At 43.1% G+C, this 27,948-nt stretch overlaps 5 protein-coding genes and 1 long non-coding RNA gene across 9 annotated transcripts; 5 read left to right on the plus strand and 1 right to left on the minus strand.

The window, feature by feature from the left end:
- Nucleotides 1-260: 260 nt before the first annotated feature.
- Nucleotides 261-4,313, plus strand: LOC101786931 (glutamate-rich WD repeat-containing protein 1). Its single transcript, XM_004978373.3, has 13 exons — nucleotides 261-462; nucleotides 573-626; nucleotides 814-920; nucleotides 1,016-1,094; nucleotides 1,616-1,789; nucleotides 1,916-2,014; nucleotides 2,196-2,364; nucleotides 2,538-2,641; nucleotides 2,723-2,862; nucleotides 2,949-3,021; nucleotides 3,482-3,594; nucleotides 3,688-3,805; nucleotides 3,959-4,313. The coding sequence occupies exons 1-13, from the start codon at nucleotides 421-423 to the stop codon at nucleotides 4,112-4,114; spliced, it is 1,428 nt and encodes a 475-aa protein (XP_004978430.1). The 5' UTR covers nucleotides 261-420; the 3' UTR covers nucleotides 4,115-4,313.
- Nucleotides 4,314-4,494: 181 nt separating this feature from the next.
- Nucleotides 4,495-6,518, plus strand: LOC101752789 (neo-calmodulin). 2 transcript variants are annotated; one of them, XM_004978374.2, is made up of 3 exons: nucleotides 4,495-5,449; nucleotides 5,533-5,908; nucleotides 6,348-6,518. In XM_004978374.2, exons 1-3 carry the CDS (start codon nucleotides 5,365-5,367, stop codon nucleotides 6,427-6,429), a joined length of 543 nt encoding a protein of 180 aa, XP_004978431.1. In that variant the 5' UTR covers nucleotides 4,495-5,364; the 3' UTR covers nucleotides 6,430-6,518. The 2 variants fall into 2 exon arrangements, with proteins under 2 accessions (XP_004978431.1, XP_014661153.1); XM_014805667.2 differs by lacking the exon at nucleotides 6,348-6,518 and having other exon boundaries at nucleotides 5,533-5,912.
- A 1,189-nt stretch (nucleotides 6,519-7,707) lies between these two features.
- LOC101785070 lies at nucleotides 7,708-10,594 on the plus strand. The gene is made up of 2 exons (XR_002678823.1): nucleotides 7,708-9,023; nucleotides 9,277-10,594. It is a non-coding gene; the product is annotated as an uncharacterized LOC101785070 (long non-coding RNA).
- A 1,604-nt stretch (nucleotides 10,595-12,198) lies between these two features.
- On the minus strand, nucleotides 12,199-17,469 carry LOC101753202 (CBL-interacting protein kinase 32). The gene is made up of 15 exons (XM_004978384.3): nucleotides 17,176-17,469; nucleotides 15,927-16,168; nucleotides 15,643-15,705; nucleotides 15,405-15,476; nucleotides 15,157-15,264; nucleotides 15,001-15,081; nucleotides 14,789-14,842; nucleotides 14,558-14,683; nucleotides 14,387-14,476; nucleotides 13,770-13,892; nucleotides 13,563-13,673; nucleotides 13,139-13,252; nucleotides 12,951-13,007; nucleotides 12,791-12,865; nucleotides 12,199-12,605 (listed from the first exon to the last, which is right to left on the minus strand). Exons 2-15 carry the CDS (start codon nucleotides 16,095-16,097, stop codon nucleotides 12,528-12,530), a joined length of 1,323 nt encoding a protein of 440 aa, XP_004978441.1. The 5' UTR covers nucleotides 16,098-16,168; nucleotides 17,176-17,469; the 3' UTR covers nucleotides 12,199-12,527.
- Nucleotides 17,470-19,879: 2,410 nt separating this feature from the next.
- Nucleotides 19,880-22,843, plus strand: LOC101756038. 3 transcript variants are annotated; one of them, XM_012848431.2, is made up of 6 exons: nucleotides 19,880-20,089; nucleotides 20,297-20,391; nucleotides 20,599-20,668; nucleotides 20,773-21,649; nucleotides 21,758-21,913; nucleotides 22,162-22,843. In XM_012848431.2, the coding sequence occupies exons 4-6, from the start codon at nucleotides 21,368-21,370 to the stop codon at nucleotides 22,555-22,557; spliced, it is 834 nt and encodes a 277-aa protein (XP_012703885.1). In that variant the 5' UTR covers nucleotides 19,880-20,089; nucleotides 20,297-20,391; nucleotides 20,599-20,668; nucleotides 20,773-21,367; the 3' UTR covers nucleotides 22,558-22,843. The 3 variants fall into 3 exon arrangements, with proteins under 3 accessions (XP_012703885.1, XP_014661158.1, XP_022684783.1); XM_014805672.2 differs by having other exon boundaries at nucleotides 20,300-20,391; XM_022829048.1 differs by lacking the exon at nucleotides 20,599-20,668 and having other exon boundaries at nucleotides 20,300-20,391.
- Nucleotides 22,844-24,010: 1,167 nt separating this feature from the next.
- Nucleotides 24,011-27,948, plus strand: LOC101785473 (probable rhamnogalacturonate lyase B; the record flags this gene model as incomplete). Its single annotated transcript, XM_022829356.1, is given in 10 exon segments — nucleotides 24,011-24,375; nucleotides 24,500-24,559; nucleotides 25,357-25,473; nucleotides 25,606-25,725; nucleotides 25,844-25,985; nucleotides 26,079-26,255; nucleotides 26,324-26,677; nucleotides 26,783-27,204; nucleotides 27,293-27,416; nucleotides 27,529-27,948. Coding segments are annotated over 10 exon segments (2,133 nt in total), but the record flags the coding sequence as incomplete, so codon positions are not given.

Genomic DNA, 27,948 nt, shown 5'->3' on the forward strand with positions numbered 1-27,948 from the left:
ATAAAATTATGTTATATTAAATGAAAATAGTTATATATTAGCTTCCATACCGAATATGTTAATGTAAATTTTGTATTGTAAAAATTTTAGAACTGCTAGAGTGGAGCAACCTTTTAAAATTTCAGGAAAGGGAATGGAGCAACCTTTTAAACTTCATGGGCTGGAAATGACTCTCCCTTCACTAAGACAGCCCACCATAAACCTCTCGGCCCAGCCCAATATTGGTAACGGGGGGGACACGAAGAAACAAACCCTGGGGCTCAAGGGCACGGCCGCCGCCAATACCCCGTTACCCGAGTGGCCGACCACCGCCCATCCGCCGTTCCCCTCCCCGTCCCTCGCAGTCGCAGCTCCGCCCGGCCGCTACCGGCCACCTCTGCGGCGCTCTATCCTGCTAAAGTTGATTGATTTGTTTCAGTCATGGGTCGCACCATTAAGAAGGCCAAATCCAAGAAGACCAAGGTACCATACAAGACATTATTTCTGGAGCTCCGATTGATGTGTGTTTCTTTAGTCGTCTCAGTATGTTCTTTGCTTCACTTGACTAATTCTGCTTCATTTCTTGTCTGAAGAAAGTTGAAGCTTCCTCGTCATCTAATCCTGCGGTTGCCTCTGGTCCGGCCAAGGTGAGGAAGAAATATCCTATCCTTTTTTTTTCTCACACAGCCCGAATAGTGTTGTTTGCTCGAAAAGCTACGCCTAATAAATCGCCTTTGTGCTTAGAAGTTTTTTTTAAAGTTTGTTTCTTTTCTAAGATGATGCATATTGTTTCAGTGTGCGAGCTATACCCAACTAATTAGTGCTTCGTCTTAGGTCTGGCAACCGGGTGTAGATGCACTGGAAGATGGGGAGGAGCTCCAGTTTGATCCTGAGGCTTACAATTATCTCCGAGGGTTTAGCATTGGATGGTCTTGCTTGAGGTAATGTTTCCCCGCATAGGGCATTGTTTCTTTATTTGGGTGCTAACTTAAGGCCAATACGTGATCCATTCTCAATGAATAACCTTCCATTGCAGTTTTGATGTTGTGCGCGATCAACTTGGACTCGTCCGATCAGAGTTCCCCCATACATTCTATGGTGTTGCTGGAACACAGGTTGCTTTACTCTTTACACCTTCAAACCTAGACATCGTTACTGGCAAATCTTGACTCATGTCTATCACATACTTTTTTAAAAAAATTCAAAGTTTAATTTCTACAAAGATATTAATTTTGTACCGTTGCACCTGTTCTTCTATATCTTTTATTTTTAATTTTGCAGAAAATGTCATGGGAACGTGCTATGATGTTGCCTGTTTGTATTTGTGTTCTTATTAAGTTGTTTTTAATTTAAAAAGCGTGTCTTTGCTGATTCAAGTAAAAAAAAATCCAGAAACTTATTGTGAACAATTGCTGGCATTTATATCCTGATTCTTGCTAGAAATTGTAATGGATTGCAAGAGCGAATTTGGATCATTAAAAGATCGATTTAAGCGTAAATTCAGCAACTTTCTTGAATGGATTGATCTTCCTCTGGACACTTTCAGCTTAAAGGATGTCATAAGATTGGTTGAAATGCAAATAATCATTAAACTTTAATTTTATCTCTCTGAGTTTGGAGGTGTACTGTTCTTCAGGCTGAGAAGGCTCCATGGAATTATATTGGCATTTTCAAGCTTTCTAACATAAGTGGGAAGAAGCGGGAACCTATACCAGCTTCAGCAGTTGATGGTGACACTGATGTGGATAGTGACAGCAGCAGCGATGAAGAAGATGAAGAAATTAATGAGGATACAAAGCCTGTCCTACATGTATGTTTTTTAGTCAAGATCACAACCCTAAACTATGCCACAAAACTCAAGTTTTTTTCAATATCCAGCAAGTTACGTTGATATACAGTTTGTGATGTGTTCTGCCACGACATCTCAATGTACCAGCTAAAAAAGGTGGCCCACGCGGGGTGTGTAAATCGGATACGCTCAATGACTCAAAAACCACATCTATGTGCTACGTGGGGAGATACTGGTCATGTTCAGGTAATTCAGTTCTTATCTCACATTTCTTTTTCAGTTATTGTGATCGCTGGCAATCTAAACCTGTACATCTATTCCATATGCATTGTATTTCCTTTGAAAACCTTTGTCCAGAAACGGAATGCACCATGTTGACTTTCTTTTTTGTCCATTGCCAACTGTTACCCGGTTGCTAATTATGCAGGTGTGGGACTTGAGCTCCTTCCTTAATTCTTTAGCAGAGTCAGGGGCACCTGCACCCAAGGAAGATGACATAATCCACAAACACTTACCTGTGAAAGTATTTAGTGGCCATAAAGATGAGGGATATGCAATTGATTGGAGTCCGCTTGTTACTGGAAGACTTGTTTCTGGTGGGTACCTGATCTTGTCCATTTCACAATGTTTGTCAATTGTCATCTAAAATGGTTCCATAGTTGAGAACTTAATTTATCATGTAGTTCTCTCTTTTCCATGTCCATAGATTATCGATACCATTTTGGTGTATAATATTTTGATGGAATAACTTAATGATTTTTCTATGCAGGTGACTGCAATAAGTGCATTCACCTGTGGGAGCCAACTCCAACCAACTGGAACGTAGATGCAAATCCATTTGTTGGACACTCTGCAAGTGTTGAAGATCTTCAGGCATGCCACTGAATGATGTATCATGTACCTATTCATATGTTTCCTTGAATGTGATTGTCTCAAGTAATATAAGTATTGCAGTGGAGTCCCACAGAAGCCGACATATTTGCCTCTTGTTCTGTGGATGGTACTATAGCAATATGGGATATACGTACAGGGAAGAAACCTCGTATGTCTGTCAAGGCTCATAAAACTGATGTGAATGTTATCTCATGGAATAGGTATATCCAGTGGAAACTCTTGATCTTATGAGTACTGTAACTTCTGCTGCATAATATTTTACACATGTTTTGACTTGCATTATCAGGCTTGCTAGCTGCATGATAGCTTCAGGGTGTGATGATGGCAGTTTCTCAGTTCGTGATCTTAGATCAATTCAGGTATTTCCTTCTTGATATATCAGAATTTTCTGTGCTTGTGTCTCGGATGTAACCAACTTGACATTTTCCTCAATTTGTGTTTCTATAATTTGCTCTAAGTTGGGCGCCCCTGTTTGCCTCTGTGCAATATGTGGAAAGAAAATTATACATGACTGGGTATTCTGAAGATATTAGAAAATGAGTAAACCATCTCATAGATAAAAATCTATAAGTTACGCTTTTGCTACTAGATTTTTGAAATAGATAGCCTACGGTAGATATTGTTTCATCACTGCTAGTATGTAAATAGTGCACTGTGCACAAATCAGTGCAGCTGGCTAATGTGGTAGTACCCTTGTCATATTGCCCAGTTTATCTTAACATACTTGGCTTTTCATATTGATGATAGTAATTGTGGTTATGTACTTCTTTAGTATTGCTTGTGAATCTTTTTTGCTTATGCTATCTATCATACTGGTAGGAGGACTCATTGGTAGCACATTTTGAGTACCACAAGAAAGCAATTACATCTATCGAGTGGAGTCCACATGAAGCATCATCATTAGCTGTAACATCCGAAGATCATCAACTCACGTAACACTCCCTACTCCCTGTTTTAGATCCACTGGATTGCCAAAATGTTTTCCCAGTATTTGCTGACACTTCTCATGAATTGTCTGGATTTAGAATTTGGGACCTTTCATTGGAAAGAGATGCAGAAGAGGAAGCCGAGTTCAGAGCGAAGATGAAAGAGCAGGCAAATGCACCTGAAGATTTACCCCCACAACTTCTCTTTGTTCATCAGGTACTACTATTAAATTGTTCTCTCATTTTATCGTGGTGGCATAGGAAATTAACCGACTTATGGTCTCACTGCTGGTGGCTGTATCATTTTTCTTGCACAGTTCTATTGCTTGTAAAGAGTAAAATACATGATCCTGACTGTTTGTGTGAGCAGGGCCAGAGAGATTTGAAAGAGCTGCATTGGCACCCACAGATACCCTCGATGATCATATCAACAGCAATTGACGGCTTCAATGTGTTGATGCCCAGCAACATTGATACAACCATTCCTGGCAACACTGATGCAGCCATGGCATCTGCTGAGCCATAGATGTTTTTGGTAGCACCATGACTTGTGCTTCCAGGTTTATGTATCCAGTAGTGTGTATCCCTGTTTAGCCGTGATTTGCGTGGAGCACACTGAAGCTGTTTTCAAGCAGGATGAGAAATTTTGATTGGCTAACATTATATGCTATACAGATAAGATTTAAGATGCACATGTTATAGCTAAGTAGTCTTCTCTATCAAAATGTCTTGCCCCCTGATAATTCTGGTGAATGTTGGCCCAGTATACATCAGCCAGTATTATGGTACTGAAGCAAAAAAAAAAATGTTTGCTTTGCAGCTAGCAGATTGAGATGTATTGGTCCTGAGGCTGCTAGGGCAAATTTAGTTGGTTGCCATGCTGCATGATTAGATATGTTAGATGCTATTCCACAGAAATGTTCCAATTTGTTAGATGCTATTCTGTAGGCTGTGATTATGGCTCACTGGCATGCACAGATCGATGACAGCCTTTGTAGAGCGCGGTCGGCGATCTGATGCCGGCTTTGTTTGTTTTGGAAAATTCGGTAGCCGCCCATTTGTATATGTTATTGCTTATGTGCTCACTTTGCAGAAAATTAAATATTGGGTAGGCACATATTCTTTCTTCTAAATAATAGAGCATAGGAAAAAGATTGAAAACATCCGGTGAGATGAAATTTCGCAAAGGTGGCGATTGTCTGACATAAAAAGCTCGAAACACGATACTATATATTCCATCTGGTAAAAAGAAATTACTTCTTGTTTTCCATGGTTTTTTAGGTGCAATTTGTACCACTATTTGCTCTTAATTTGTATTGATAAGATCTCCTTAATCTATAAGATAATAAGAGAATTGTATTTATGCGTATGATTGTAAGCTTTTCCAAGGTAAACATTTTAAAACTTACCACAAGGATATACTAATAGATTCTTATAAATTTATAAGATAGTAAAGTTTTTTTCCCAGATAAATTCGTATGCATGATTTTTATGATTTCGAACCAAATATTTTAAAAGTTACCGATAATCAAATATTTAAAACTTTGACAAGATATAAAATAGAAAATGTTCAAGTGTTTGTGAGCAGGTATATAATTCGCCCTGACTCCTTATTTTGGCCAACGCAAGAGCACGAACAACCACAAATCAGCCTGCATCCATCCATCGTTGCTTGTGAATTTCTGAATGCGTCGTCCATCGATCGTGTGGTGCCTCCAACGGAATTAAGAGATCGAAAAATCAGCAGCCGATTGAATCGATCGATCGAAGGAGAGAATGGACGAGGTGGAGCAGCAGCTGTCCAAGCAGCAGATCGAGGAGTTCCGGGAGGCCTTCAGCCTCTTCGACAAAGATGGCGACGGTATGCCATTTCTGAATTGGGTTGCATTTGCAATTTTGCATTGTTCATCGACAAAGATGATCTGACATTAAAAATGCATGCAGGGACGATCACGAGCAAGGAGCTTGGCACGGTGATGCGTTCGCTGGGGCAGAGCCCGTCGGAGGAGGAGCTGCAGGATATGGTGAAGGAGGTGGACGCCGACGGCAGCGGCGCCATCGATTTCCAGGAGTTCCTGACCCTCCTGGCGCGCCAGATGCGGGAGGCCAACGGCGCCGACGAGGACGAGCTCCGCGAGGCCTTCCGCGTCTTCGACCAGGACCAGAACGGCTTCATCTCCCGAGACGAGCTCGGCCACGTCCTCCAGAACCTCGGCGAGCGCCTCTCCGATGACGAGCTCGCCGAGATGCTCCGCGAGGCCGACGTCGACGGCGACGGACAGATCAACTACACCGAGTTCGCCAAGGTCATGTTGGCCAAGTGAGTCATCACCATCCAATTTGCATTATTGATTTGGCACTGCAAAATTTGCATGCATCACATTCAATTCTTGTGGCGCGTAAATCCACATAATTAAGGCATAATCAAACTAAACTAGGTATTGATTATTGGTGCTTGCTCAAATAATCGTTTAAGCTGGAATTGGGCGTCAGCGAAACCGGCGCCGCCGCCGCCGCCGCTCCTCCGCGCCTGCCGCTGGGTTCGGATCTTGCGAATCAGCCGCCAAGTTAGACGCCGACGGTACTCTAACAAATCCACATATTCCACATAAACATACATGCATTGCATTGTATCTTGAAATAAGTTGAGCACCTAGGGATCAATATAATCTTGAGCTGAAATTAATTACTACTCATGCTTGATTTGCATCTCAACCCTGAGCCTGGCACTTATGTTGGGTTCTTGCATCATTGTGCAGGCGAAGGAACCAGGAGTTGGAAGACCATGGGAGCGACTCATCTCACTCCAAGAGCTCCTGTCCCTCATGTACAATCCTCTGAAACCCACTCTGCCACCTTCATTTCTAGCTGACAGCTGAGAGAAATGTAACAACATTCACTGTGTAAATGGGGGGAAAATGAAACGGCAACCAATATGAGTTCTCAATTAACTCGCCAGGTTTTCTCAAACGATGAAAAACCTGCTTAAGCTCTTCTGTTCAGTACTAGAAAATTGGGCAACATAGCAAGAGCAAGAGTGCAAGACCATACTTCATTTCCAGATTCTGCGAATAGTGTTTCAACATGATTCATTGGCATACATGGATTTACAAAGCTCACATACTCACAAAATCTACTGGATGAGCTTCACTCCAACTACAGCCTACAGCAAGCAGTGTGGCCTCTGAAAATGCAGCATTTTACAACAATGGTAGAGGGCTAGCACAATTTGCCAGGCCCCCCACCGGTACATATAGAATGAAGTGAACATATTTGCTGATTCGGACTACTAAAATGGAATTTCTTGGAAGAATGGGACTCAAATAGTTTGCCACCCTTCCTCTCCTGAGGTTCCGCTAAGCAGAAGGTTGAATTTGCAGATCCTTGGATTTCCAGACAACGTCCTTTAAGGTCTTGGAAAGGTTTTTGTAGAATAGTAGCAAATTGCAGTTTATACATATAAGTAACTATATATTGTTGAAAAACCAAATATAAATTACGAACCTCTGTAACTTAGCGCATCCAATTTATTGGTGATTGAAGAATCCTATGAATAGGAATCAGCTTCTGAATCATAGTTCATGAATACTTGTGTTTCTTTTATAAGCATGATCTTTGTGTGTAAGCTCTTTTCTTGGGCCTGTTACCTGAGCTTAGGCACCCTCTTTTATTTTATTGGACATTGCTCTTCCCCTTTATTAATATATGAACGGCAGAACTCCTGCTAGTTCTTTTTCCAAAAAAAAAAGTTTTTTGTGTGTAAGGTAGTTAGCAGCTTAGTTTATTTTTTTTCAGGAAATGACCACAACCTCCTTCAAATTAAGTGGTCTTGCTTTCACAGCCCTATCTCACCAGGGAATACCAAGTCTCCTTTGATGGCTTAGCTCGGCTGCACCACGTGCTTTTAGTGCTTTGACCCGAAGCTTGACGTGTTTGCCGTGGATACGACGGCAGCGCTCCAGCGTGATCTTTGTGTGTAAGGTAGTTAGCAGCTTAATAGAGAGAATTAGCAGTGATGGCGCCAAGCTTAAAAGAGAACAGTGAGGGCGCTAAACTGACTGCCATAGGAAGCGTTGCTTATCCTGGTCCAACTCAGCTAATCATTTTATTAGAGCAACAATGATTGCAATCAGTTCATCATTTCTGGTGTAAACAGTTGCAATATCTTTCAATGTAGAACAATTCTTTAATTTCCTGTAGTCAAGAAATATGCGTTTCTTATTTATGCTGATGTCTACGTCTCTTCATTATATATTGCTGATGACTCATTGATCTTTTTGCAGTTTTTTTGGAGTAAACATTTATTTTCTATCACGATTTCTCTGTTATGTACAGTCACATCATAAATGCCATTTTTTTTCTTTGTGGACTTTTATTCTTTGACAATGTTGCTTTCAACTGCTGGTTCCGTCCTATTGTTTCTTTGACCATGTTGCTATAAGATATCTACCAAACCAATATCTTGTAGCTACCAGAGCATAAAGAAAACCCCGGTTAGACTAGCCAGAGCATATTTGAACAGCCTCTCTTGTATCATCTCTTTTTCCCCTTGGTGTATTTTTGTCCCATGTCCAGACCAAATCAAGCTGCCGCACATCTGTTTGTGAGTGAGATTAGACACACATGTGTGTGCAAGAGTAAGGGAGGCCTTGGTGAGCGTCTCGATGGGAGTTATGAACTCCCGTATCGATAAGCTTGCTATCCTCATGGATGAAGAGTACGTCAAGTTGAGCAACATGTCAAAGGAGTTGTCATTCATCAGAGATGAACTCAGCTCCATGAATGCTTTCCTAGAGATTCTAGCAGACAAGGAGGAGCTCGATCCCCTGACCAAGAATTGGAAGAACCAAGTAAGGGAGATGGCTTTTGACATTGAGGACTGGATTGATGAGGTCATGCGTCATGCCAGCCAGGACGGTACCGCAGCTGATCTCATTTGGAAGATCATTCAGCGTCTCAGTATGCTGAGAACCAAAAATCGTATTTCAAATGAAATACGACAGATGAAGGCTCGTGTCATGGAGGTGAGTCATCGTCACAAAAGGTATAAGATCGGTGTGAGCACCTCTGCATCTAAATATGTGCCTGTTGACCCTCGCCTTCATGCACTTTATGCTGATGAAGATGGCCTCGAGGGCATGGATGGCCCAAGGAATGAGCTAGTCGAGTTGTTGCTAGACGAAGGTCAACGATTGAGGGTGGTATCTGTTGTAGGAATTGGTGGTCTTGGTAAGACCACACTGGCCAATGAGGTGTACAAAAGGATTGGAGATAAATTTGATTGTCAGGCATTTGTATCAGTCTCGCAGAGACCAGACATGACAAGGATTCTCGCTAATATGTTTTCACAACTTGGGCAAGAACCACCTTCTCAACCTAGCTAGCGAGGTGCAGAACCTCATTAATGATCTTAGAAAACATCTACAAGACAAAAGGTAAGTAAGTTCTTATGCTTTTAGAATGTATATAAACAGTGGACTCTTTTTTTTTATCATATAAGCTTTGATAAATATCATGTAGTGTGGTGTTGTCAGTATATAGGTCCAACTAATTTAGTCCAAACAATTCCTTTCCGCTCCTTACTCGTACTATTTAGAGTTAAGAGTATCAGCGTAGTGTTTTCTTTTGAAGAACAGTCTATTTGCATGGTTTATATGATACATATCCTTTGTATGAATGTTTGCGCAGGTACTTTGTCATATTTGATGATATAATATATGGGAGGAATCGGTATGGGATATGCTTAGATGTGCCCTCCCCAAAAATGAGCAGGCTAGTAGAGTTATAGCAACTACACGCATTGAAACTGTAGCTATTGCTTGTTGCAGTTATCTGCATGAGTATGTTTACAAGATGAAGCCACTAGATGACCAACAATCAAAAAGGTTATTTTTTAATAGAATATTTGTCTCTGAGGATGCTTGCCCTGAACAACTGAGAGATATTTCAACTGAAATTTTAGACAAATGGAACGGTTTGGCACTTGCAATTGTTAGTATTTCTGGCCTTTTAGCTAATCAAGCAACCACAAGAGTTGAACAGTGGGAACACGTAAGGAATTCTTTGGGCAATAAGTTTGGGAAATGATCTGCATTGGACAGTACGAGACGAATATTGCAGCTCAGTTACAAGAACCTTCCTTATTATCTGAAGGCATTTATCCAGAGGATTACACAATTAGGAAGAACGATGTGGTCAAGCAATGGATAGCTGAAGGTTTTGTTAGTAAGGTGCAGGGACTAGATGCAGAAGATGTTGCAAGTAATTATTTCAATGAGCTGGTTAATAGGAGCATGATTTCACCTAATGATGCCAACTACCAAAACGAGGTATTATCTTGTAAGGTACACGATATGATGCTGGATTTTATCTTGAGTGAGTGCGCAGAAGAGAATTTTCTGACAATAAATGATAAACCCAATGCCTCGTTAGGCCTGCACAATAATGTCCGTCGACTCTCCATTCAATATGACAATGGAAACCATAGCGTCGTGGATCCAGCCAAAAATCTGTCACATGTTCGATCTCTTGCAGCTTTTGGAGGCCCCAATTTCTTGTACCTGAATCCTCTTTCAGAGTTCAGTTTTCTTCGAGTTTTAATTGTTGGGTTCTCATATGTTTCCTATAAGATGGAACTGGATTTCCTTGGAGTATGCAAATTGTTTCAACTGAGATATCTGAAGATTATGCTTGTTTCATGGAAAATATGGAAGGAACGCAATGAAAGAGTGTTTGCAAGATCACCACCAAAAGATGTCTCACAGTTGCTGCACGAGATCATTCAGGAAGGGCAACTCTGGTGCGCCTCCGGTGCAAAACACCTAGCTGCCATAGGTTCTAGATCAGCATTTCTGATTTCGACCTTTCTGTGCCTTTTTGTGTTGTCATTATGGTGGTATAATATAAGCTAAAACATGCTTAAACCTGTGTGCGTGCGCCCGGATAGGCCCGCGATGTATGAAAACTTTTTTCTTCTTAATACAAAGATACATAACTCTCTTGCGTATTCACGAAAAAAAAAAGAGATATCTGAAGATTGAAACCAACATTCATGTACGGTTACAATTACCTGAGAAAATTGGGGAGCTACAACAGTTGGAGACCCTGGACGTAGAGTGGGGATCAGTTGTTATTCCATCGGATATCATTTGTCTGCCTTGCTTGACTCATCTTATTATTCCGGAAAGTACCCGATGACCTGATGGGATTGGCAACATGAACTCTCTAGTAACTCTGCAATCCTTTGATCTGGGGGAGAACTCAATAGACAGCATCAGGGATCTCGGCCAACTGACCAATCTAAGAGATCTCAAACTCTGGTATTCCGGAACAACAATCTCCAACACAGCATTGTACTGGCCTGGTATTTGTGGGAGTGGTTTGAGTTTGTTAAACCCTTGTCCCCGCCATCTGCAGACACTAGAATTGACCTACTGGTGTTTTCCCAAAGTCCCTGAATGGATTGCAGAGCTCCATGAGCTCCAAGTCCTGAAGATTGCTATCAGAGAACTGTCAATGGATGGTTTCCTTGTCCTTGCACGTACGGTTGCCCGAACTTACAAACCTAGGATTGCGCACACCTAGAGAGAGTATCACAATCTACAGCATGGCGTTCCCAGCCCTCAAGTACTTCAAGTATTGGTGCAGGACACCACGTCTGACCTTTGAGGCTGGAGCAATGCCGAAGCTGGAGAGGCTTAAGTTACGCTTCAAAGAAATCTTTGAATCACCTTCGGGTATTGAACACCTCAAAGAGGTCTTTCTAGAAATTGGTGGCCTCCGTGGAAAGGTGCCCAAGCGAGGAGGTGCCTTGTCTGTGTTGATTATGGCCATCGACATGCATCCAGGTTGTCAAGATTGTCAGATGCCCACATCTGTAGTACCATTCTGATTACTAGTGTTGGATGGCATTGTACACATGTGGCTGGTTGGAAGCAGGCTTTCAAAATGGAGATTATCCTGCATTTATACAGGATAAACGCTGTAAGATTGGCTGAATGCTTTGTGACATTCTTGTATATTCTTAGTAGCTTCTCTATAGTTGTTTCTTGTATATATAACTCTCATTTGCCTTTTAATTAATGGAAATATGTGGGTGCTTCCCTCACAGTTCCTGGTTATAAAAAATGATCACAGTCCCAAATCAGTTTGAGATTTCTTAGCTGTCCATATGCAGATCGCAGAAGCATGCTGGAATACCATCAACGTTTCATGTTCCACAACTAGTGGACCATTTTCAGATCTTAGAATCCCTAAAGTCCCAACTACGGCTACCATTTTTATGGAGATCATCATCATCATGTGCTGGTGTTTTCGGAGGTCGAGGAAATGATCCCATTTTCAAGGGTGTTCAACCATCAATTCAGAATGCAGATCCCTTTTCAGGAACGAACTTGCTTTAGTTTCTCTCCGAGCAAAGCCATCACGTGCCCTTATTGGAGCATCGCTTTTTGCTCACCCTGTGGTTGCTCTTATGCGGCTGCTACGGCGGGGAAGGGTGCCTGGGGGCAGGTCGCCCGCGTGACCGCCAGGTTTTTCTTGAAAGCGATGAAAAAACTGCTTAAGTTCTTTCTGTTCAGTACTAGAAAATGGGTCAACTTACCAGAAGCAAGAGTGCAAGACCCTACTTGGCCTCATTTCGCAGATTCTGCACATAGTGGTTCAACATGATTCATAGGCATACATGGATTTACAGAGCTCACACGCTCACAAAAATCTACTGAATGAGCTTCACTCTGACTACAGTCTACAGCAAGGAATGCGACCTCTCAAAATGCAGTATTTACAACTATGGTAGAGGACCAGCACAATTTGCCAGGCCACCCACCGGTACATGTAGAATGCAGTGAACAGATTTGCTGATGCGGACTACCAAAATGGAATCTGCTTGGAAGAATGAGACTCAGATAGTTTGCCATCCTTCCTCTCCTAAGGTTCCACTAAGCAGCAGGTTGCATCGGCAGATCCTCGGATTTCCAGACAACGTCCTTTAAGGTCTTGGAAAGATTCTTGAAGAACTGCACAAAGTCACAGCTTACACATATAAGTAAACTACTGGTGAATCTGTTGAAGAACAAAATATAGATTATGAATCTCTCTAATCCAAACTACTGGAATCGATCCACTTCTCCAACCACCAGTTCAGATTCATGAATGGATATTTTTCTTTTATAAGCATGATCATTGCGTGTATGGTAGTTACCTTATGAAATTCTAGAGTGTCGCCTTTTGCTTTTCGGACTTCTACCATATGAAGTGAGGGTGCAACTTGCAGGATCTGAACCAAAATGCCCAATAAATGTAGGTAGATGAATTTTACATAAAAAAAGATTGCAGTTCAGGATGTTTGTTTGTATCATTACCTCAGTTGCAACATTGAGGTTTCCTTTCCTCCCTGCTTTCAACTTTTCGAGCCTCAACTGGTCACACAATGAAAGAGAATTTCAGCATGCAGAAAGATCTATTTAAAGTTTGTATACATTATTGAGAAGTTTGAAAACGTAAGGTAAATATTCAGATAATCAGTTCTCATAGAGTAGTGGGGAGGAACCTTGTAATTTTTCTTCTGAACATCGAATCCCAGAGGTATTGCAGCTTCCTCAATCTTGCGGACAATTTCCTTGGGTGGACATTTTGAGGTGAACCTTGTTTCTCTTTTGAATTCCTGCAAATAGAAATTGTTACAAATATAAATAGAAAGTATAGAAGAATGATAATCCTAAAATGCGAAAAAATGTAAAATTTTCAAAACCAATGTTTTAATTACGTAGGCATATAGAAGTATTAGCTTTTAAAATGCATTATAATTGTGTAATTGACTTGACCTTCACTATCTGTTCCAATTTCCAAAGGAAATTCAAGTGCATGTCGCAATCATGAGGCAATGTCCTTGGGAAATCATGATGATTTAAGCTATCAAACATTGCATTTTCAATGTTCTAGGTTACTACAGAGGAGTCAAGAACATCCAGTACCTGCTCTGAGTCAAATAAGTTTCCAAGATTTAGGCCTGCTGACATTGAAATAAGTTCAAATGCATTCAGAGCTACTGGCTCTTCTTCTTTCTTTTCTGTCACATGGTGCTCCTGAATGATGGAAAATAACATTAGTAGAACTAGATGGTAACTAAAATCTGTGACATTATGCATGAGACTGAAAATAGAAATGCACCAATCACTCACTTCTGAATCATTGAAGACAGCATCCACATCATCCAATGTTGTGTCATATTTTTCGTCAAACTCCGGACGCTTGTAGCCCTTTTTGAACCACTCATCCTCTAATATTTCGGGGATTGTTATTCTCTGCCAGGGTTTACCAAAACATAAGCCTAATGTTATGGAGCAAGAGAAAATTATGAAGGCCCATTCATTTTGAAACTAGACTCAGCACATGCTCATGATGAAGATGAACCACAATCCAGTTTCACCTCTTCCTTTTTGTCTGGAAGTTGCAATTCTTTACTCACACAAAGGGTTTCATTTGGAAATATGAATTGCCTATACCTTTTCCTAAAGGAATAATGAGCTAAGCTTTTGTCCTCAACTGCATCTCACAGTGGCCACATGCGTACTAGTAATCACATTGGGAACTTCTAAAACTTATGTCAATCTGAGTTACATGACAATCCCTGGATCGATGGGAATATCATTTAGTTGATGCTTATCAGCGATATCAATGATCTGTCAGCCTACTAGGGGATACACTGTATGGTGAGTACAGATCTATTCTATTTCATTATCTTAAGATTATTTCGCTAGTATTTTTCTTTTCAAGCAGCTTTTGTGCTCTGGCATACCGTCATTGGATTTGGATCAAGGATTCTTGTTAACAACCTCTTGGCAGGAAAAGATGTCCACGGTGGAAATGTAAATTCTGCATTCGATATCTGCCAGGAATATAAGGTAAAGTCAAATAAGCATGAATAAGAAAGACTGCAGCAGTAATCTAAAAGCCGTGCAATGCTCACTTTCTTATACAATGTCATAAGATTAGAGTCCTCAAAAGGCAAATACCCTGCTAGCAGAACAAACAGGATAACTCCACATGACCACAAATCAGCCATTGCACCATCATAGCCTTGATCTTCAAGGACCTAAAACAAAGTTGGTAGAAATATTTAAACCATTGCATTCCTAATGAAATGATAATTGCCATAGCATCCATCATTGGTTCAGTTTGTGAAGTTTCCTGGCATCACCTCTGGTGCAACATAGTTTGGAGTTCCACAAGTTGTGTGCAGCAATCCATCATCCTGAACAAGATAGAAGAGAAGAAACATGCATAAAACATGTTGAGGGATCTCAAAATTTTCAAACATAAACGGCTATGATTAATTGTAGATTAAAAGAATTACCCTCTCATACTCAAGTATATTGGTAACTTAGATGCATATAGGCAAGTAGTCATTACCTTGATTTGCTGAGATAGCGCGCTCAGCCCAAAGTCAGAGACCTTCAGGTTTCCATGTGAATCGAGCAGTAAATTTTCAGGCTGCGAGTACCATAGTTTAGATTCAGAAATAGATTCTTGATTACAGAAAAAAGCACACAAAATAAATGAGCTCACTTTTAAATCTCGGTGGTACACACCCCTACTATGACAATAATCAACCGCATTGATTAATTGTTGGAAGTACCTCCTTGCCTCATCTTCCCTCATTCTACCATGGTTAACCTTCATGATGAGGAAAACAAAAAGTTTACCATAAACGAAAAATTGTCAGTGACAAATTGATTGTGGACATTGAAACAGTAAAGTAGGCAGAGGGTATGGCAGAAACTGCATAAACTGGAAAGGATGTCCATATCGCTTACAATTTTGTCAAAGAGCTCACCACCGGTAGCATATTCTAACACAATGTAGATCTTTGCTTTACTTCCCATCACCTAAAGATGAATGAAAACATTAAATTTGTCAAAGATCAGCAATTGCCTGCTTTATGTGAAAAGAAAATAGGCATGCTAAATGATTATGTTAGCAATTTCTGACTTTGGCTCTTTTCTGATCAACTACTTTGTCTTGTAAGATCAACTAGAAGATCAAGAAAGGTACCTCATATATGCGAACAACGTTGGGATGCTTAATCAACTTCATCGTCGAAATTTCCCGCTTAATCTGCAATCGACCATGTAGCTTTTTCATCAACAAAATATTACTTCCAGCAGGAGCTATTAATTCAACGCTGACCAAAGTTGCCAAGCTCATGGGCTATTCGAAAGTAAGACACTAAGGTGGGTGCAGAATCTGAAGGAAGGGGCCACAATCTACATGATGTGAAATATCACCAAACATTACAAAAATGCAGCAATAATTGAAAGTGTGTGATTGAAAGTGACCTGCTCAACCATTTTGTGCTTGAGGACCTTCTCCTTATCTAGGATCTTGATGGCCACCGGTTCACCAGTCTCCGTGTTCTTCGCGAACCTGACCTTTGCGAATGTACCTTCGCCTATGGTCCGGCCGAGCTCATACTTCCCCACACGTCTCTTCACCTTGGTTGTACTCATTCCCTGCCTTATCCCCCCTCTGAAATATCAGGAAGCTTCTCCTCGCAGTCTGGTGGTTTCGCCGCCTTGTCCTGTGGAAAATTTTACCCAGATTGTTACAGCTCACGTTGATACCTGTCTAACAGCGTAAACTTCTGAAATTAACCAAGCACAAATCATTATACGAGTTTAGTTAGGACGTGTGATAGACTAGCGTCTCATTTCTTCTCCAACCATCACTGATCTTTTTTTTTTGAGATCAACCATCACTGATCTGTAAATCCTATCAATGGGCTTGGGCAAATGCAAATCCACGATTTCCTCAAAAAAAAAATGCAAACCCAGGATTGGTGAACAGCCGTTGGTTCAGTGTGTTTGTTACTTTCCACCAGAAGCTAAGTCAGAATTAAAATTGGTGAACTGCTCCAATCAGTGGGGTTGGCTAAGTAGAAAAGATTATGCGAGATCCAAAAACTATTATTTTTCTTCCTAGAACAGGAATATTGAATTGGGACTTTGGGAGTCAAAGGGAAGTTAGACCATCCTTGGGATCTGAAGAGAATAAATGTCAATCAGCCACGAGGGGGGCTGCAGAAAAGATAGGAGTTGAATATTCAGTCATCCATTCAGAAAAGCATAACACCACATGCGAGGGGCTGCGCATGGGCAATTGGGCATATTCCAAAATTCCATTCTTCCAGCAATCGGGCAGCCCAAGAACATGGAACTTGCAGTGCCGCTCAAAAACAGGGAAGGAAGAGATTTAAAGGTGGGGGAAAGGGGGAAAAAAAGGCAACTAGCAGCAACAGTGGAGGCTAAAGAAGCTCATTCAATACCCCCCGATTCTGAAGTCATGCTGGTGGCTGGAAACATGAAGTGGAACTGCCGAAGTGAGTCCCCGGTTAAGAGGGGGGATCAGGATGCAGCAACTGTACACGGGACATTCAGCACCAAAAAAAAAAGAAGAAGAAGAAGAAGAAGAAGCCAGATTTCAGGCGTAGGCTGAAGCAAAACACCAAACGACTTGGATTGCATCGCTGCATACTGGAAACAGAAAGAAAATTGGAACACGTAAGAGAGGAAGCAGAGGAGAGCTTACAGTCTCTTGGTTGGATCGGATCAGACGTAGAAATGCAGAGTAGGCGCCGTCGCCTGTGCTCTGCTGGCGCTGAAAAAGATCCCGGGAAACGGCTGTTGGGGGCGAGGAAGAGCTGCTAGGCTAGGCCTGCGATGCGAGGAGGCAGCTGCTGAACTGAGCAGGCAACCAGGCAAGCCGGGTGGGTATTATAGCGGCGGGCAGGCAGGAGAAGATAGAAGGGAGAGGGGGGGAGGAGGAAGACGAAAGGACATGTTTGGAAAGAATGATTGGACTTGCCCTTCCCTTGAGTAACTGAAGAGCTGTGCCAGCCACCACATGGACATGGACTTGCCCTTCCCTTGACTCCAAGCCTCGGCGGCTGCTGTCAGCGGTGGGCCCCACGGGACGACGGGCACGCCGTACTGCCTGGCTGCCTACCCTGGATGCCGGCGTGCAGTGCAGTGCAGTGCAGCATGATTGATGATGCGATCGAGATCACCGGCCCGGATGCTCCGCTGCCACATGCTCTGGATTCACAGCGGAGTGCCAAACTGGGGCCGTTAAAATACTCGTTGCGTCTTCAGCTTGCATGATGCAACTGTGTCCAAGTCAGCAGCTCCGATATGATGCTCTCTTGCCCGATGCCACGTCACCTGTCCGTTCATGCATGCGTGGTGGACCTTTAGTGACCTTGGGTCAACGATCCACACATGACATTATTTGCATCATGGATTGTGCTAATTATATACTATCAATCATGTCTTCGTCCAATCACACCTTTGATTATTCCCGGCCGGCCGGCCAGTGCGTACCCCTCCCTCCGTTGCAGTTGCAGTTGCAGGTTGTTTTAGCTTTTTTTTCCATAGATATTAATTATGTACCTAGATATAATGTATGTCTAGATATTTAATAATATCTAAAAAAGTTAAAACGACCTAACTGAGGGAGGGAGTATTGTACGGCAGATCAACGCAATCACGCTCAATAGAAAATAATAAAGGACCCACTAAAAGAAGAAGAAATTAATAAATGACCCAATAATCATGCGGTGGCTTCGACGACCCATCGACAGGAACACGATCAACCACGCGCCACTTGTTGCTGGTCCTCATCCTGAACCAGGGTTTAAGCTAGAATGGTGACCGGCCACACAGCTAGCTGCGCCGTCCAAATCAGATAATAAGAATATTAATTAAGTAACTTAGAGTTGTAACAACTCGTCGAAATTAAGAGGTTACTTTAGATTATTTCCTACAATGACATAGTAAAGTGAGTGATTTAGGTACAAAACTTAGGTGGCTAATTTTGATTATTCTTTTATATAGGCGGGTAATTTAGGGTTATTTTAGGTCATATGTCCACAACAACGTATGTGGGTAGATTTTTTTAATAAAAAACATGCTAGGTACTACCCATAAAAAAAGGGGGGAAAGGAAGCATTCTAGATATACATGCAATGCATATACATTATACTAACATGCATGCTTGCCCTATGGCATATGTCGTTCAATCACACGAGTTGCACGCATATGATTAGAGCATATAATTTACTAATCGACTACAGTCATAATTAATCTTAACTGTATATATCGTAGTGAATCGGGTCCCTATGTTGGCGGTTACTCCCTCAGTCCTAAATTACTATTTGTTTTGACTTTTCTAAATACATAATTTTTGCTACATACTAGACATACTAGATGCATAGTAAAAATTATGAATCTAGAAAAACCAAAACGAATAGTAATTTGAGACGGAAGGAGTAGTTTTCTTATATGTAAGTTGTCCACGAGATAGATTCTGGCCGGCTGGAACGATCGAACACTTGCTTTGCTTGCTCGGTGTGATCGGCTTGTACGTAGGGGTGGAAATGGACCATAACCCTCGTATCTCCTTCACAATCCAACTCAACCTATATTTATTTAGCTAAAAATTGTATAGTATTTTAGTTTGGCTCTTATTGAGCTCAATCCTTAAATTTGCTAGACTAAATTAGAGAGTCCTTTACCACCCCTACTTGCGTGTCTGGTCGACCTCAAAGGAGCTACAAGCTGAGAACAAATAACATATACTCCCCCGCCCCGCAAAGAGTGTCCCTTTAGATTTGTTCTAAGTCAAACTGTTTTAAATTTGACCAAATTTACAATGAAGAGCATCAATATTTATAACACAAATAGATATGCTATGAAAATATATTTTATAATGAATCTAACGAAGATATGCTTGAAAATATATTTTATAATGAATCTAATGAAATTCGCTAGACATCAAAAATATTGGTATATTTTTATATAAACTCAGTCAAAGGATGCGGAACAGAAGGAGTACAGTGGTGGGAGCTGGTCCAGGTCTCGACGTGCCCGGTGCTCACCTGTGCAGGTCGGCCACCCTTATTTCTTCTTCATATCTCGTCAACATTATTTTTCCCACATGCATGGCTAGCTGGTAATATATGTGTATACTACCAAACATGCATGCATGCATGGAACATATGCGTGTGTGTCCAAACTAGGGCACGTAAGCTCTCTTAATTAATTAACTTGTGCTGACAACTGAGCACGTTGTGTACTATGTAAATGTAATACTCAACATGAAGGAATAATTAAATCGTTGTGACAGTTACTTGAAAGGTTAAACAAATGTAGTGGTGTCCCGTTAAGTTTGGGCTCTATTTGGGCCACCCAGTGTATGGAGCTCTGCCTGGGTCTGGGCCTCTTGGCCTCGAAGATGTGCATCTCCTGGCACCGTCTCTTCTTCGTGTCTCTCCTCCGGGACCCTAGCGACCGACGAATCAATTGCCCCTGCCTAACTTGGTGACTCTCCCAGGGAGATCCGATCCGAGCCTCCGAGGATCGGCAGCGCATGGAGGAGATCCAAACCTCTTCCCCGTGCTCCTGGCAGCCGCGCCGTCTCCGCCGCCGCCCACGCGCAAACACAAGTACGTGCTTTGCCCCCTCGCCTCCAGCCGGTTTGGTTTTAGCTTCTTGAATTGCCTCATCACATCGGATCGTGACTTCGATTGTTAAGTTTTACCTGCCGTTGGTTCATCGATTATCATTCATGTTCATACGCATGCATACACGCACTTGATGATCCAAACGGATTGCGATGACATATACACACGGGGGGTTGCTTTAATTTGCAGCAGATGAAACAAATGGCGGCGCACCCTGCACTGCTCATCAACCACTCCAGGCTAATGAGGCTGCTTCCCAAGGAACCGTGCCAGAGCTTCCGGAGGTACTCTCCTAGCTACTTTCAGCACAGCTGATTACTACTAATCATACATGACATCCTCCTAGTTTCAGTTGTGTTTGCGCACACTACATCAAGTAACGTTAAAATAAACTGGCCCGTTCTTAGACCTAGTTCATGGGTCCCAAAGTGGTCTCACGATGCTTTTTTACCCTACTACTATTGGATCATAATACAACTTATATAATCTAGGTGGGAAACAAATGCCGATCCTCGGAGGCATGAAGAACAAGCTAATTATTTTATTTGAGAACGAACGAAGGTAGTTTATATACATTTATGTAACCCCCACCATTTTTATTCCAAACTAAAACCAGCATTTTTATTCTAGTTAATTATACTTGCTACTCACGACATCTTTCGCAGGATGCCCTCCAGCACATACATTCCTTGATGACAATGCGAGATGCGGCTTGCGTGTCTCGTAGATTTCTATTTTTCTGGAGGCGCTACCCTAACCTGGCATTCAATCAAGAATATATCTCTGGCTGTGACCATACAACCATCCTTGCTGAGTCAAGATAGAGGCAAATACGTTTTCAGCAAAGCACAATATGTTCTTGAGAACCACTCCGGCGTTGGAGTGAAGATGCTCAAGCTTAACCTCTCTACTTGTTCCAAGAAGGACATTGACATCAACCTTCTCGATGGCTGGCTCCGAGCCTTTATCAAGCCTGGAATTACCGAGCTTGCTGTATTGTTGCCCAAATGCTATGAACTTGAATATAACTTCCCCAGCTCGCTTATGTCATGTGATGAGGCTGGGAGCAGCTTGACCTCAATTTAGTTTCTTCACCTCGCCTCGTGTGACTTCCATCCCACAGAGGGTCCTAGGCTGCTTGGTTGCTCAAGGAGCTTGTCGACAGTGTGCCTGCATAATGTTAGAATCACTGGGGATGAAGTAGGGTTCTTTCTCTCCAGCTGCTTTGCTCTGGAAAGGCTGGACCTCTCCAAATGCAGCATGATAACCTCATTGAAGATACCACGTGTTCTACACAAGCTCAGGATCGTGCAACTACACATGTGCCAAGTGCTACAGACAGTTGAGATCAATGCTCTGAATCTCTCCCCATTTAACTACAATGGGTGTCCTTTGTCGAGTTTCTCACTTGGAGACTCATTGGAGACAAAGGAGCTTCTCATGCATGTTGTGGGCATGCCGGACTTGATCCAGTATGTAGGTTGCAATGTCCCTTCCATTGCGCCAAATCTTGAAATGCTTATGCTATCAACGGTAAACGAGGTACAACCAAATATTTGTGCATGTTGCATGCATTTACAATTTACAAGATAGAATCATCCCAAAGATAATCAATATTGTGAGGATGTTTGCTTGTTAATTTTTTTTCAGAAATTGAAGGCACCAGCAATTTTTGACAAATTTCAGCACCTCAAGCATCTTGTTATCTGCCTTGGCAAACGGGGTGAATTTTTCAAAGGCTACGACTTCTTTTCTTTGGCTCATTTTTTGGATGCTTGTGTTGCCTTGGAGACTTTCACCTTACGTGTAAGCGCTTGAATCTTGATCATCTCCTCATGTATTTTAATTGCTACCTGCATATGCTACCTCATGTATTTTAATTGCTAGACATTCATCTCCTGTACAATTTAATAACTTATTTACTTGGCCATTACAAATGATGAGAACCTGCTTTCTTGATGAGTTTTGTTGGTAGAAACTAGCTAGATTGAGAACCGTCAATCCTAAGTCTTACTAGCAACAAATTTAACATGGAGATGCATCTATGTATGCAGATTCAAATTGGTTGCAGATGGTATGATATGCAATCAAGGGTGGCGATTATGCCATTCCGCCATGGTGGCCTCCGAAGCTTGAGAAAGGCGACCATCACCGGCTTCTGCTCTTCCAAGAGCCTGGTTGAGCTGACATGTCACATCCTCAGGAGCGCGGCATCATCGCTCCAATTCATCCTGCTGGACACCTCCCGTGGCTATGATTGGAAGCACTCCTTAACTGATAGGTGTCGGACGATGGGCACAATGGATCTTCAGGATTCCGAAAGGGCACTTTTTAACATAAGGCAATACGTTGAGCCAAAAGTACCCCCGGGCGTTGAGCTCAAGGTTCTTGGGCCTTGTAGCCGGTGCCATTCCATAGATGCCAAGGCTATGGAGGAGGCAACATCGTGAATTCATGAAGATTTTCGCAATGTCATGAAGACTGGCAGCATTCCCTTGTTTTTGTCCAGCCTAGGTGGGATTATTTTGTGCTTAACCCCCTGCCCGCCAGCCATTTTTCTGAATCCCCCTGCAGCCAGGCGTCCGTTTCTCCCTGTACCTCCATTGGATTAGCATCTTGTGACCTTGATTGATAGTTTTCAAAGTTGCATAGGGTAAATGGTTTCCACCGGATACGTACCCATATATGTTTCTCTTGGAACATATATCGATAATTACAGACTCATATTGGTTTGGTTCATTTATTTCCACTGAAGTTGATGATGAACTATTAATTAAATTGCTCTTGGGGATAAAATATTCATATGTTATTTAAGTTTTCAAGTTTTAACAAAATGGAAACAAGTTCAAACTTCCGAACAAGTTTTGGTACACAAGTATTAAAATTTAACATAAAAAAGGATTTTTTCTATGACCATCAAGAACCCTGTGAGACGTGCCGTGGTTCACATTTATTTGTAATTCTGACATTTGATTATTGATGAATTGTCAAATCGGTTTTATTATTATCTTTTCTATTGCATGAGATATTTTGTACATTGCTGTGCATAGTTATGTTTATTAATCAGAGGACACACAGCAACGGTAATTTCAGCCACTAAATTACATGCACCAGTAACAGTGTACTCAATACTAATGGAAGCCCCATCATAAAAGTATATAAAATGGGCATCCAATCAATTTGACAATAAAGCGAAGTTTTCCAATGGAAAAGGCAATTGAAGCAACAATCAAACAAGGTCAAAAAGGCTGGTGGCTATTAGCTAGGAAGGAACTTGACAGTGAGATTAACTGTGAGAAAGCATGTCGCTAGTAACCACCACTAGCAAGTCAGTGGATCAAGGAACATCGTCATCTGGTGGTCCATAGTCATGCCAATCTGTCTAGTAGTGCACGAATTTGGACTATTATTTGCGTATATGTTTTGGATGCAAAGAAATTGGATGTATAATTGTACGAGAGATCGTCGATCTGGTCCCTGCTGTATATACAAAATTCATCAAAGTTTGCCGACGTATGACGATGTAAAGCAGAGATGTACTCCTAATTGCAACCGGACGTTCTATCATTTTTTGCCTTCTTAATATAAAGATATGCGGCTCTCCTGCGTATTCTTGGAAAAAACGATCGTTGCAACCGGATCGAGGGATTGATGGAGGGAGTACGTCTCCGGCGGGTGCGGGAGCTGGTCGTTGCAACGGCGAGGTAACCGATCGAGCCATGCTCCGCCGCCGGCCGGCCTTTATAAAAAGCCGAACGGGCAAGTGGGCCGTGCAATGCAACTTGATCTCTTGTTGCAACTGCTTAATCCTCCTCCTTTCCTTGGTTGGATCGATCGTCACCGGCCGGCCCATCGGTTTTCGTGGTCGTGCTCAGGCAGGCGGAGGCGGCTGCTCATCCTTGAAACAAGCTGCTAGCTACGAGACCTTCCCGCCCAACGTCGTCGTCAAGTCATGCATCGTCCGTTCAGGGCGCACTAACAAGTGCACCGCGCGCGTACCACGACTGCCCGGCGTCTGCGTGCCGGCCGGCCGGGCTTGGCCTGCCTCTACTACAAATCTCTTACCTCTCCGATCCTTTTCTTCAATCTCTTACCTCTTCTTCTTCTTCCTCCTCCTCCTCGATCGCCATTTGTGCATGCATACAGGTGCTCGTGGACAATGGCGTGGTGCAGGTGACGCTGTCCAAACCGCAGGGCCACATCACCGCCGTCGGCTACAACGGCGAGCGCAACCTGCTGCACTACGCCGGCCAGGAGAACTCGGGAGGGTAATTTAAATGCATACAACTCATGCATATATACTACTGGAGTGTGCGTTAATTCATCCGTACTACTGTTGCGCTAATGGCGGCAAGCATGGATTGTTCATACAAAATCTGATGATACATGCAGGTACCGGGATGTGGTGTGGAACTATCCCGGCTCCGATCACCCAAGAGGGATGATCGACATGTGAGTGCATGCAGCTCATCATCAACCCCATAATCTTTTCACTAACCCATCACCTCCTTGGTGTGTCCTCATCACCGGCATGTCTGCAACTCTAGATAATTCTCAAAGTAGATGTTGCATGCTCTGTTGGTTAAATTTCTTTTGGAAAAAAAGAACCTCTGTTAGTTAATCTTGATGCCGTTGTTTGTTGCTACAGTTGCTACATTTATCATTGCATCAAGAAGAAGATATGTGCTGTTGCAATGTTGGAGGTCACCGTTAGTTGCGTCTCACAACATATCATAAATTTTCTGTAATTTAAAAGCTCTTGACCGGACACACCATATATACCTGCTCCTAGCTGCTGCCAATAACGACTTGGGTTTATGGCAGCGCCGTCAGACAGAGAAGACCATTCAGGTTCTCAATCTAGACATTGTGACGCTGCATTTTGTAGACAGCAAATTCAGCCAGGTACTCTATGAATGTGCGCTGAAAGGATGGGGATTAACCGATGTAAGAACCACCCAATTTGACCTCAAATCAAGTGAATTGACGGTCATGGCAATAGGATGAGAGCCAACACGGTCAGAGATTATTGCGCAGCTGCAAACAGAGGATCAACCAAGACGCAATATCCCGTATTTTGAAACATACCAATCGATCTCCAAGTCATAGGACGAACTGCAATGTAGTCGACCTCACGGTCCTAGTGCAGCTGACGAAAGTATTTGTGCGTGTGCAGCAACTGCTTGGGTCCTTTTGGATGCAACTAACTGCATTGATTTTATAAGCAACTAACTGCATTTGATGTACAGGTTGGACAGTACAGAGTTCAAGGTCATATCCTCAAGCCAGGAGCAAGTGGAGCTTTCTTTCAGGAGTACATATAACCCATCATGTCAAGATAGTGTTCGGCTCAACATTGACAAGAGGTGAGCGCAATTAATTATATTATTCAGATTCATATCCCGCAACGACCAAACTTACGTAATTTAAAATTTTCCCCCTCGTGAAATGGTAGCAAATTATCACTGAGATTTGCAAAAATGAAACTTTCATTTCAGACTTGTGATGCTGAAAGGCAGCTCTGGGTTCTACTGCTACGCCATCTTTGAGCACACCAGCAACTGGCCTGCCATGAACATCTCAGAGGCTCGGCTCGCTTTCAAACTAAACACGGACAAGTGAGTAGTACCCATCTTGTTTTTTTAAGACACTGACCAGCAATTTCTCTGAACTTGCCACGAATTCTCTTGCCTGAGCTGACTTTTTTTTGGCCTACAACAAACGTGTGTATTTCAGGTTCAACTACATGGCGATTTCAGACGACATACAAAGATACATGCCCAGCGCGGCAGACAGAGACGAGCCTCGAGGCACTGCACTGGCCTACAAGGAGGCTGTTCTTCTCGTTAACCCTGAGGAGCCACAGTTCAAGGGAGAGGTAAATTACCGAAGCATGCATGACATGCTACATTGCTACTAGAACAAGTTAAAATTTCAGACAGAACCATGAGCCTCTCTGAATTTTGTTCAGGTGGATGACAAGTACCAGTACTCGCTGGACAACAAGGACAACGTCGTCCATGGATGGATCAGCAGCAATCACCCCAACCCCATGGGCTTCTGGGTCATCACCCCCAGCAACGAGTTCAAGAGCGGCGGCCCCATGAAGAGGGAACTCACCTCCCACGTCGGACCCACCTCCCTCACTGTAACAAAAACTTCTGACATTCCTTTGAATTACAAGTCTAAAACCCAGTTTCAATCAAGATATATCAGATGTTTCTGGGAACGCATTACATTGGGGATGACATTGTCCTCAACATCGGCGGTGGCGAGTATTGGAAGAAGGTGTTGGGGCCAGTCTTCATCTACCTCAACTCGAGCCCGAAACACGGTGATCTCCGGGCTCTCTGGCAGGATGCCAAGGCGCAGGCGCAAACCGAAGTCAGCAAGTGGCCGTACAGCTTCCCTAAATCACCGGACTTCGCCAAGGCCGGCAAGAGGGGCTCCGTCACCGGAAGGCTCATGGTCAGAGACAGGTTCATGAGGAAGGACGACATGCCTACCCGGATGGCGTACATCGGCCTCGCCGCGCCCGGGCAGCCTGGCTCCTGGGCGACAGAGTGCAAGGTACGTGTGCCGGTCTGCTCCGTGACTGCAAGTTGATCGAAGTGGTTCTGAACAACTCAGCCAAGATCATGAACACCTGATGCTGTGATGTGTACTGTTGTGCAGGGTTATCAGTTCTGGACGACGGCCACGTCCTGCGGCAGTTTCACCATTGGCAATGTCCGGGCAGGGGTGTACAACCTCTACGCATGGGTCCCCGGGGTTCTTGGAGACTACATGTACACTTGTGCTGTGACCGTAACGCCAGGTTGCGCCATCGACCTCGGTGATCTCGTGTTCTTGCCTCCAAGATCAGGCCCGACGCTGTGGGAGATCGGAGTCCCGGACGGGACCGCCGCGGAGTTCTTCATTCCTGACGTCGACCCCAGATACGCCAACCGGCTGTTTCTGCACAGGGAAAAGTAAGCTCTTCATCTTTGATGGCTTACGGAAGCATATGGCACGAGGCTGTACCCTGACAGCGATCAGAGCCTCACGGTCGGTCAGAGCGACCACTCCAAGGACTGGTTCTTTGCGCATGTCACAAGGTATTGATGCTCAAGAGCTCTGTCAGTGCTGCTTGTCTCTTCGTTTCTGCATGTTTCAATTCAGACTTGTACATGTTCGATTTTGAAGGAAGTTAGGCAATGGCAACGTGCCAGCAACGCGTCAGATAAGGTTCAACCTGGACCACGTCGTCGCGGACGGCACCTACACGCTGCGCATCGCCCTTGCAGCTGCTCAGATGTCCAGACTGCAGGTACGAATAATCCTTGCAGGTTGCAGCAGACTGAATATAATCGTGCTTGTAATTGTAATACAATTCTGAACGTACTGAACTCGATCTGATCGCTTTTCGATTCTGAATTTAGGTGCACGTGAACGGGGGCGGGTTGTTCACGACGCCGGAGTTCGGCGGCGGCAACGCCATCGCGCGGCACGGCATCCACGGCGTGCAGTGGAGCTTCGAGTTCCCAATCAGGGGGTACCTGCTGCAGGAAGGCGAGAACAGGTTGAGCATCACGCAGAGCAGGGCCTTTGGCGAGTTCTTGGGGGTCATGTACGACTACATCCGCCTGGAAGGACCTCCCGGATCCTGGCGAGACCCCACGCGACGGCCATGATCATCACCATCTAATCATTAAAATTTTTTATCTTAATTAGGATAGATATACACACAGCAACAACACTTGTAAGAGTAAACTCAAAGATTGTTAGAGCAGTATAACAGGGTTGCGCATCGCTCCCTCGCAAGCAAACCGGCGAACTCCACGAGAAAGTCTAAAATTGAT

The sequence above is a fragment of the Setaria italica genome, chromosome VIII, assembly GCF_000263155.2.
Source record: "Setaria italica strain Yugu1 chromosome VIII, Setaria_italica_v2.0, whole genome shotgun sequence".
Lineage (NCBI taxonomy): Eukaryota > Viridiplantae > Streptophyta > Magnoliopsida > Poales > Poaceae > Setaria > Setaria italica.